Here is a 10,775-nt window from a genome sequence, read left to right on the forward strand (position 1 = left end):
TCCACGATGTAATCAATTGACCTACCTTATTTTTACCCTTAATCAGAATGTATAAAGGGGGATCTCTCTAAATTCTTGAGCATCATCAAGCACAACTGTTCTAAGCAATATTATATTCTGCGATTATTTACTTTAACAGCAATTGTTGAGTCTTTATCTTTATTTTCCTTAACCTAAAAACCTTCTGTATCTTTTAGTTCACGGATCCTTAAAACCCCATATAAATTCAATTGTTATCCGGATTCGAGGGTAAACAGTTTGGCGCCCACCGTGGGGCTAAGGATATTGATGAGCTCTTTGATACTCTTTCTTGACGCATCACAATACACTGGTTCTTTGCAAAAGAGTCCATCTTACATTCAAATTACCAACTCATAGAATGGCACAATCAATTAACAACGAACTTGAACAGCAGACGGGAAACAATGGAATGCCCGGGCTCGAAAACCCGATAGATGCCGGTTCCCGGATGGCGCTCAACACTGATCAGGCCTCCGGATCATCGCATAGCGTCCGGGGAGAGGACGATTCGAGGGCCCAGGCAGTCGGCGAAGAGACTATCAACCTTAAAATGATTTTTGACATGCTGCAAGCCCAGCAATTGGCTATAGCCCAGCTCCAGAGCCGGGTCCAGGAGCCCCGTGCAGCTGCAATCATCAATCCAACCCCAGTACAGCCGGAACGGGGTGGGCCGGATGCTGATTCTGCGGTTCTTAGGAGGCTAGAAGAACTGACCGAACGAATCGAAAAGGGGAGGAAAAAATCGAGGCCAACAATAAAAAAGTAGAAACATACAGCTCCAGGGTCGACCAAATACCAGGTGCACCTCCGGTCCTGAAGGGCCTTGACGCTAAAAAGTTTGTACAAAAACCGTTCCCATCCAGTGCCGCCCCAAAACCTATCCCTAAGAAATTTAGAATGCCCGATATCCCGAAGTATAATGGGACCTCGGACCCAAACGAGCATGTGACAGCATACACATGCGCGATTAAGGGAAACGATCTCGAAGATGATGAAATCGAGTCAGTTTTGTTGAAAAAGTTCGGAGAAACCTTGTCCAAGGGGGCAATGACGTGGTATCATAACTTACCACCAAATTCCATCGATTCGTTCGCCATGTTAGCCGATGCCTTCGTGAAAGCTCACGCCGGGGCGATCAGGGTAGAAACAAGGAAATCCGACCTGTTCAAGGTCCGACAGCGCATAAACGAGACACTCCGGGAATTCGTGTCTCGATTTCAAATGGAGAGGATGGATCTTCCCCCAGTCACGGATGACTGGGCAGTACAAGCCTTCACTCAAGNGCATTAAATGCCTGCAGCAGGCGTGGTCAGAGCACTCGATGGCTTTTTCACCTGGCGTATGGCCATACGTCACGGGCATCACGTCACCGGTCATATCGTTTATTATCATTACTCTCTAATAAACGAGGGGACTATCTGTATTAGGTGATACCCTTTTTTGCTTGAGCCCGACCGGGTTGGGTCCGGACCGGAGCAAATCGGGGCCATCGAACCCGACCTGGATGCAAGGTAGAACGACGGCCACGTCTACAACCGAGGTCGAGTCATTTCGAGACCGTTACAGAGCTCGATAGGAGTCACCACCGGATGGAGAAACACACAAGGTCGGAAGCCGGACTCGTAACGGATAACCAAGCGTCGCCGGATATCTCGCCCAAACGTGATTTTCTCAACCACTTCAGGCCATTAAGGCGTGATTACAGGGATCCACGATGTAATCAATTGACCTACCTTATTTTTACCCTTAATCAGAATGTATAAAGGGGGATCTCTCTAAATTCTTGAGCATCATCAAGCACAACTGTTCTAAGCAATATTATATTCTGCGATTATTTACTTTAACAGCAATTGTTGAGTCTTTATCTTTATTTTCCTTAACCTAAAAACCTTCTGTATCTTTTAGTTCACGGATCCTTAAAACCCCATATAAATTCAATTGTTATCCGGATTCGAGGGTAAACAGAAGTACAAACAAAATGAAAATTCTCCTGCCATCGAGGATTAATTAGACCTGAAATCTCAGTTATGTCACTTCGTGAAAACTAGCCGGAAGTTAAATAAAGAGTGCAAAATTCGGAAACATGCCACGAGGGTACCTTCACGTTTGAAGAATCACAGCTGGTAACTTCTTCAATTCGGTGCTTTCAATAACTACAGTAACCACCTCTCAAGCAATACATAAACTTGCTTCAATTTAAGTGAAATGGATCTTTACTCCAAGAATTTGTGGCCATTAAGATTTAGAACTAAAAATTTAGGACCGACCTTTAATGATATCAACAGTCAACACTTACGAGAGGAGGGTTTCCTGGGAAGGGGGTCAAGCCACATTAATAAAGTCAAGTGACAAATTACCTATGGTTAAACAATACAAGTGTATGTAAAATAGAATTGACCGTTAATTCATTATTTGATGTGAATATGTCTGAATAATTATTAGTGGTGTTGATAGCAAGCAAATCGTATTAAAATTTAGCAAGTAAGGTAAATATTGAAGTCACAGGTAATTGTAAAGGCCCAGGTTTAGGTGAGTGTCATGTGACAGTAATTATATCCTCCAACCCTACCAAAGGTCGTGTTACAGTGAATGTAACTGCTCTTCCCTTAACTAGAAGTTTCGGGTTTGAGCCTTGGGTATCGAAAAATCTTTGATGGGAGCGCTTCCCCCGAATGAGGCCCTACGCAGCGCGAATGCGAATATAGTCGGGCTCCAATGCGGGTACCGATTACCAGGTATGAAACAAACATAAAAATAAAAAAATTATATCCTCCAACACATTTGGCGAAGTTCAGAAAATTAAAAAGTGACCGTTACAGTTTCACATTTTTCTCGTTCCCTGTTGACTAATAAACCATATCAAATAGGAGTAAACTATACTTTAATTAATACAGAAACTAACTAGAGGGTTTAATTATGAAGCACTGTACTACATATTTGAATTAAGTATAAAGTAAAGCAGTTAACAAAAGGGACAATACCGTCTCATAATTTGAATTTTAAAGAAACAGCTTTGAAACAGACACTGACAGCTCCTTCTCCGTCCCCAGTGTACTCACTCTCTCTAGTGTTAAGCCTTCCTCTCAATCTCCGTCCATTCTCACTCTTCTTCTCCCACTCACAGAAAATCTCAACTCTCTCTCTCTCTCTCTCCCTCTCTCTCTAGCGTTTTAGTGAGGAGAGAACTGAACAATGGCTGGATATGTAGGTGTGCTGGTATCGGATCCATGGCTGCAAAATCAGTTCACTCAGGTGGAGCTTCGGAGTTTAAAATCTCACGTAAGTGTTTTCTCTGATCACTATCTATTTTCTTTTCGATTTCAGTTTTGGAATTCTATCTGCGGATCTCCATTATTGAGGATTACGTTTTATTTATTTCTGGGCAGTTTAACACGATGAAGAAAGAGAACGGAGGTCTGACGCTCGCCGACTTGCCTTCACAAATGGCGAAACTGAAACACGTCGGAGAGAATCTTACGGAGCAAGACAGAGAGTTGTTTCTCAGAGATTCCTATAAATGTTTGGATGAAAACGTTGATTTCGAACTATTTCTTCGGGTATATATTCCGCGCTCATGCAGTTGAAATGTTGTTAGATGCCGTAGATTCATATCCACAGATGGCATTTCTTGAAGTGGTTGTTTGGATCATTCTTAAAATGAGACACTTGATCTGGAAATCGGCCTAATGAGATCATATCAGGAAACAATATTCTTAATTCATTCACTAGACTGAATTTTTAGCTTATTTCTAGTACAGTATATTTTTTTCTAGAATCAAAAACTAAACAAAATCAAGAAAGTAAAATAGATTCATAAGCTCATTCCTTGTATAGTCCTTTTTGTACTTAATTGGTGCTTTGAGCTATCAGGAATATCACTAAGAAGAGAAGGAAATTTAGAATTGATTTTGAAAGTTTTGAGTATGCAGAATTATCTTGTAAGAGTAGCCTAAGAAATGCTTCTACTAAAATCCAGAACACTGCTTCCATCACATTCGGAAACTAATAAAGAGCAGTTTGAAAAAGAAAGATGTTAAATGGAATGCATACATTTGATAAAATCTCTCCAATCTTTGTGACAGAAAGAAACTTAAGATTTTGATGTTACTGGAATATTAGTTTGTAGACATATCCATGGATAAACAGACATGTATATTCAAAACAATACTCCTTCCTTGTGAATATAGAGTTAGAAATTTTCTTTAAGTAACAGAAGCGAATGAATAATATACTTAACTGAACTATTAATTTCCAGGAGCTAATTCTGCTCTTTGCACAAGGAAACTGACATCTTTTTACATTTTCTGCTTTTTTAGATAGTTAGAGTAGATTTACAGTCATTTTGTTTGAATTATTCCACTCTGTTTCTAGAGCTTTTCAGAACATACACGTCAAGAGTCAGTAGTGGATGTATCTAAAGAGTGCAAAAAATTGTTGAACTTGTGACAGGTTTATTTGAAACTCCAAGCACATGCCACAGCAAGAATGGGAAATAGCGCCAAGAATTCATCAGCTTTCCTAACGTCTCCAACTTCTACGCTACTCCACACAATTAGTGAATCCGAGAAGGCATCATATGTTGCCCATATTAACAACTATCTTGCAGAAGATGAATTTTTGAAAAAATTCCTTCCTATTGATCCTTCTACTAACGACCTCTTTGAGGTTGCCAAGGATGGAGTTCTTATCTGGTTAGTATCAACTATTGCTGTTTCTGTACTCATGTGCATATCGCTTATAAGCCTCATGGTCTAGATTGTCAACAATATTGTTTTTTATTGCAGCAAGCTTATCAATGTGGCCGTACCTGGAACAATTGATGAGCGAGCAATAAATATGAAGAGAATGCTTAATCCATGGGAAAGGAATGAAAATCATACATTGTGCCTAAACTCTGCCAAGGCAATTGGATGTACTGTGGTCAATATTGGGACTCAAGACTTCATCGAAGGGAGGGTACGTCTCCCCTTATGAATTCCCTCTCCCGTTTGCAATCAGTTCTCCATGAAATTATCATCTTGACTCTGTTTCCTCTTAAAACTCTTTGAAACATTGTTTGGAAAGCGTCTTTCTCATTAGATGGAGTAGCAATTATGTCTCGGGCTTTGAGCAGTGTTAGTGTGATATCATCTGGTATTTTTGGACGGTCAATTAATATTTTACATGTGTAAATAGCTTGATCAATAGCATTCTTCTAACAAAAGACCCAATAATTCTTTAGACCATATGTTTCTCTTTTCATTTGGATTTGTTTCATAGGAGAGGTCCACTCTCTTCTAGAATGTACAAAGACATCCAATTATCTATATCATTATCCTTGCTGCCTCTTTATCGTCTTGTTCTCTGGTCTGCGGCTGGATTATGGTGACTTTCTTCATCTACTGGAGGCTCGGGGATTTTCTAGTCAATATGTTACTGGAAAAAGTGTTGTTGTTTACTAGTATTCCCCAACACAATATTTACTGTGACTCTTAACATGATGAGCATTTTGCCATGCGGTTTTTATGAGTGACATTCTTTTGATTGCTTTCACTTTTTGCAGTAACAGATACATTGTACTAATACTTTGTTGTTTCATTTGTTTCCAGAGGCATCTTGTTCTTGGAGTAATATCCCAAATTATTAAAGTAAGTCTTCTGAATGTATACTTATTGAATACTTGAGATGATTTTCATATTTGAAGTAATGGAGCAACTTTTTATAGGACTAGATTACCTTATAAATAACAGGTGGTCGGCACTAAGATGCAAAATGATACCGCCATATATTTTATATCTTAGGACACAAATTGTAATCTGAAACTTCTGTGGATATTGATTGGCTAATTCATGCTATTTCAGATTCAACTATTGGCAGACCTCAATCTAAAGAAAACACCTCAATTGGTCGAGTTAGTTGACGATAGCCAGGTAGGGAAATACCCTTATTGGATGCTTTCTTTGTGTGATCATCTTGCAAGAAAGCTTGTGTTGTATGCTTCAGTATCTCAAATTTGTGATGTCAGGAAGTAGAGGAGCTGATGAGCCTTCCTCCAGAAAAGATCCTGCTTAGATGGATGAATTTTCAATTGAAGAAATCTGGATACAAGAAAATTGTGACAAACTTCTCTTCTGACATAAAGGTAGATGGGAATGAATTGGACTGTATCAATCAAGCGTGACAGATTTTTTTTAATATCTGCCACCTTTTATTTAATCCTCTTCAAGACTTTGGTGCTGATGACTCTATTATCTCTTCCCTATTTGGGCAACATGAACTACTGAGTAATGGTTTTAGACATATTTTAACAACTCTAGTTTCTGGAACTTCCTCTGTATGGTGAATATATGAACAGTAGAAACTATTTCAGGTTATTAATCTTTTCACAGTGCCACCAAGTGCTAAATAAGTTTGGCATAGAAAGAGCAAATAAGAATCAGTTTGATCAACCGAGATATCGTTGCTGCCTCCTATGAAGTTCTGTTATATGTGATGTTTTCTGCTTAATCTAAGTTTTATCTAAAAGGTACTCGATTTAGACTTTCTTTTCCTTTTACTCAGTAATAACAGAAAAGAGCTCTCAGTTTCATCTCTCTTATATGTGGTTTGCCGTTTTAGAGATATAATGCTAATTCTTACGTTATCAAATTGCTTATGCAGGATGGAGAAGCTTATGCTCACCTCCTAAATGTACTAGCCCCTGAGTATACCAATCCTTCAATGCTCACGGTGAGAGACCCTTTAGGAAGAGCAAAATTGGTTCTGGATCATGCAGATAGGATGGGCTGCAAAAGATATTTAACGGCGAAAGATATTGTGGAAGGTTCTCCAAATCTTAACCTTGCATTTGTGGCACATATCTTTCAGCATAGGTGAGAATAGTTAAATGCTTCTTTCCATTCTAATTGCGAACTTTCAAATTGTTCCCTGTGTTGTTTTTCTATTTGGATTTGACAGTTAACTACAAGAAGACAGCTTTAGCTGGTTGTTCCAAGTTCTAGAAGAACTTTAGTTGCTTACAAGCTATATTTCCCCATTAAAAAGCTCTTGAATAGCAATACATAGAGAGTACCTCATTCCACATATGCTAGGAGAAATCTTTGCTACTTTTCAAAGCTACGCGCTTTATAATTTATAATGTTCTTTTCTAGCATGCTGCTTAGATAATTACATATCAGTAGCTTCACTAGTATATGTCAGCATACACACTTGAATAGACACAACGTTGATTCCGCCACAGTTGTCGGTTGACCTGAAATCTGTTATAGATTTTCCCATAATCTGACGCACTTGTAAGATTCACCAATTTTTCTGTATAAATCTGAGATATTATCTGCCTAGGAATTACGGTAAAACTTGTGTTTTACACTTAACTGGGGTTGCATTCTGTACAATTTAGTTTATTTGATCATCTTTTTCAATTATAAACTGATCATAAATCTCCTATCTATAGGAATGGTCTTTCAACCCAAACAAAGCAGATATCCTTTGTTGAGATATCACCAGATGAAGCTCAGATGTCCAGGGAAGAAAGATCATTTCGCTTTTGGATCAATAGTCTTGGAAATTCATCATACATAGACAATGTTTTCGAAGATCTGAGAGATGGGTGAGTGCTACCCTGATACCTAGTGTAGAAAATTCTCCCCATGGTAGTGCAATCATGCTCCAGAGTTAGTTCAATTTCCTTTTGATCCAGTGAAAATAAAGAACTCCAACTCCGCTCTGATCTTATTTGGCTTTTCTAGAAGTTCTTTAAAAAACGTTTATGTGAAGAGCACTTCTGCTGCCTAGGTTTCATTCTGCGTCAATGTTTGTCTTTTGCAGATGGGTGCTTTTGGAGACACTTGACAAGGTCTCCCCAGGAATTGTTAATTGGAAAATTGCCACTAAACCTCCAATTAAGATGCCTTTTAGAAAAGTAGAAAACTGCAACCAGGTAGTCAAGATTGGCAAACAATTGAAGTTTTCCTTAGTAAATATTGCTGGAAATGACGTTGTGCAGGGAAACAAGAAGTTAATATTGGGTAAGCCTGCTCTTTTATTTTCCCACTGAATCAGGAATTAGAAAAGCACAAATTATTATGGACCAACCACTTTATTTCGTGTTTCAGCTTACTTGTGGCAGTTAATGAGATGTAACATGCTTCAGCTCTTAAAGAATTTGAGATTTCACTCCCATGGGAAGGAAATCACCGACGCCCACATTTTAGAGTGGGCTAACAGCAAAGTAAGAAACTCGGGAAGCCAAAGTCATATGGCAAGTTTTAAGGTATCATCTCCACAGACATATCTCTTTACTTAAATCCCAATAGTTTTGAGGTATCATCTCCTGTTATTTTAACTTCCCAAAATCAGAATAATGGAGTTGCTAGACCTTTAAGGGGCTATTTCTGTAAATCAATGGGTTTCCATATCAGTAGTTAAATATTGTCTGTTTCAAGTACAGTCAAGCTAGGTAAAGATTGGGTTCTCAGTTGAACCTAGTTTTCAAAAGTTTGAAGAGAAGGGACGAGTTGCATAATGTGCTTACAAGATGGCCATATTTATCTTGAATTTTACTAGTATTTTACCTCTTGTCACCACGATGAAGAAGGTGATGACTTTGTTTTATTTGCAGGATAAGAGTTTGTCAACTGGAATCTTTTTCCTTGAACTGCTAAGTTCTGTTCACCCTCGAGCTGTTAACTGGAGTCTTGTTACAAAAGGGGAAACTGGTAATTTTCTTTCAGAAACAGGTTCCATCTTTCAATTGTTTAAGTCAATAAACTGGCTTGCTGGTATTGACACAAAAGAATTTTTCCTTGTTCTCTCCTTGGAGTATATTTCTTTGCATTAGATATCGAATTATCAAATGCAGTTGTATGTAAATGTTCTGAGATGCCCTACTGAATGATATGAGCTAGGATCTAAACATAGGTGCTGGAAAATAGTGTATGTTTGGATATGGTGATATTTGATACTTGAATATTTTTCCCTAGGTAACAGAGGTACCAAGGTTTTCATATACAGGAGGTTCAACCTCCTATCAGCTAAAGTTTTAGGAAACCTAAGCTCAACATACAAACTTTTGTGTCACATTTTGCATGTGAAAGATTTTTCTGCATTTGCCTAACTATACTATCTGTTTGGGGGCAATGAATCAGATCGCATCGGTTTGATGGTCCAGACAATTTGATAGGGTCATTTATCATAATTGAAACATAAAGAAAAAAACATAGTTGAAATTACTGAAGATTTTCTGTTTCGATCAATTCTTTTGAATCCAACAACAGTCGCAATGATATAGTTTCCTTCCCCTTGACTCACTATGTGGGAGCAAAAACCATACCTTTATGAATCTGTACCTTTTAGTGCTCCTGAGCCGAGGGTCTATTGGAAACCGCCTCTCTATCCTCACAAGGTAGGGGTAAGGTCTGTGTATACCACTATCCTCCCCGGATCCCACGATGTGGGATATTACTAGGTATGTTGTTGTTGTACCTTTTAGTGCTCCTATGCTTTGAGGTTGACTCTTCGATTATGGAAAATTTTGGATGATGCAGATGAGGAGAAGAAAATGAACGCGACCTACATAATCACTATCGCGAGAAAACTCGGATGTTCAATATTTTTGTTACCTGAAGATTTAATTGAGGTAACTTTTCATTTGTATGTAGTTGTCAGTTTTGCACTTTCTTTTACTTTTGTTAATGCCACCGAGACTTCATAATAATTGATGCGCCCTTCCTTCCACATCACATCTTGGAAAAAAAATGTTACCTTCATTTGTTTTTTTGACGTCCATGTTACGTCTTGTTAACGATTTGCTTTAAGCATGAATTATCAAATAATTCCCTAAGTAATATCATAACTAATGTTTTTTTTTTTGGTCTGATGTAAGATTTTACAATAATATTTTTCATATATCTAGAACTGTTATGTTTAATCAGGTAAATCAAAAGATGATCCTTACGCTGACAGCAAGTATAATGTATTGGCACTTGAAACAACCATTGGAGGACCAAACTTTTGCATCATCAGATAGTGATAGTAGCTCGGTGGACACAGCCTCAACCTCAACGTTGGACGATACAGCTTCTGAGTCTTCAGCGGATGATATTAGTAATACATAACTCGGTGATTTTTCCAGATATTTCATGGTGCTGAATTTTCTTTTATTGAAAATTTTCCAAAGATTTATAGTGTTATCGCTTTATATAAATCACTTATTCTGAAAGCAATTTTCCAAAAAAGAATCACATAATGTGGATATTGTAAGTAAGTTGTAATTGTATTTTTGGACAAGAAGGCATTGTAATAATGTAATGTAGGTTGTCTTCACCTCCCTTCTAATTACATGTTATGTAAGTTTTGCTTAGAACTAAGGACCGAACTAGCTGTTGCATATATGTTAAAGCAAGTGATTTATTTAAATTTGTAAGTTACCATATCAAACTTGTTAACTTGTAGGAAACTTGACCTGATGATATAAAATAGAGACATTTACAAAAATGTCTCCTAGAATAAATTTCCTAACCATAGAACCATTTACCCTTTTGGTCAACAAAAAGTTATACAATATTAAAAAGAAGAATTAACTCAAATACCCTCGGCTAATCTCTTAAACTAAAAATAGCCGGTGAGTGTATAATATATGTAATAACTATGTATAATTAATGTATATCGTCTAGAAAAAATAAACATTCAATCTGGCCGGCTGTTTGTGTAACAATTCCTATTAAAAATACTTAGAAAAAAAGATTTTTTTAAATTTGTGGTTGAAATTCGCCGAG

The 10,775-nt window shown here is 37.8% G+C and overlaps 1 protein-coding gene across 1 annotated transcript; it reads left to right on the forward strand.

Annotated features, from left to right (window-relative positions):
* On the forward strand, positions 2,994–10,411 carry LOC109231184 (fimbrin-2-like). Its single transcript, XM_019396762.1, has 14 exons — positions 2,994–3,300; positions 3,408–3,578; positions 4,471–4,712; positions 4,806–4,977; positions 5,610–5,648; positions 5,862–5,930; positions 6,026–6,142; positions 6,661–6,872; positions 7,454–7,609; positions 7,828–8,027; positions 8,115–8,272; positions 8,621–8,717; positions 9,546–9,637; positions 9,933–10,411. The coding sequence occupies exons 1-14, from the start codon at positions 3,214–3,216 to the stop codon at positions 10,113–10,115; spliced, it is 1,995 nt and encodes a 664-aa protein (XP_019252307.1). The 5' UTR covers positions 2,994–3,213; the 3' UTR covers positions 10,116–10,411.

Source organism: Nicotiana attenuata, chromosome 8, assembly GCF_001879085.1.
Source record: "Nicotiana attenuata strain UT chromosome 8, NIATTr2, whole genome shotgun sequence".
Lineage (NCBI taxonomy): Eukaryota > Viridiplantae > Streptophyta > Magnoliopsida > Solanales > Solanaceae > Nicotiana > Nicotiana attenuata.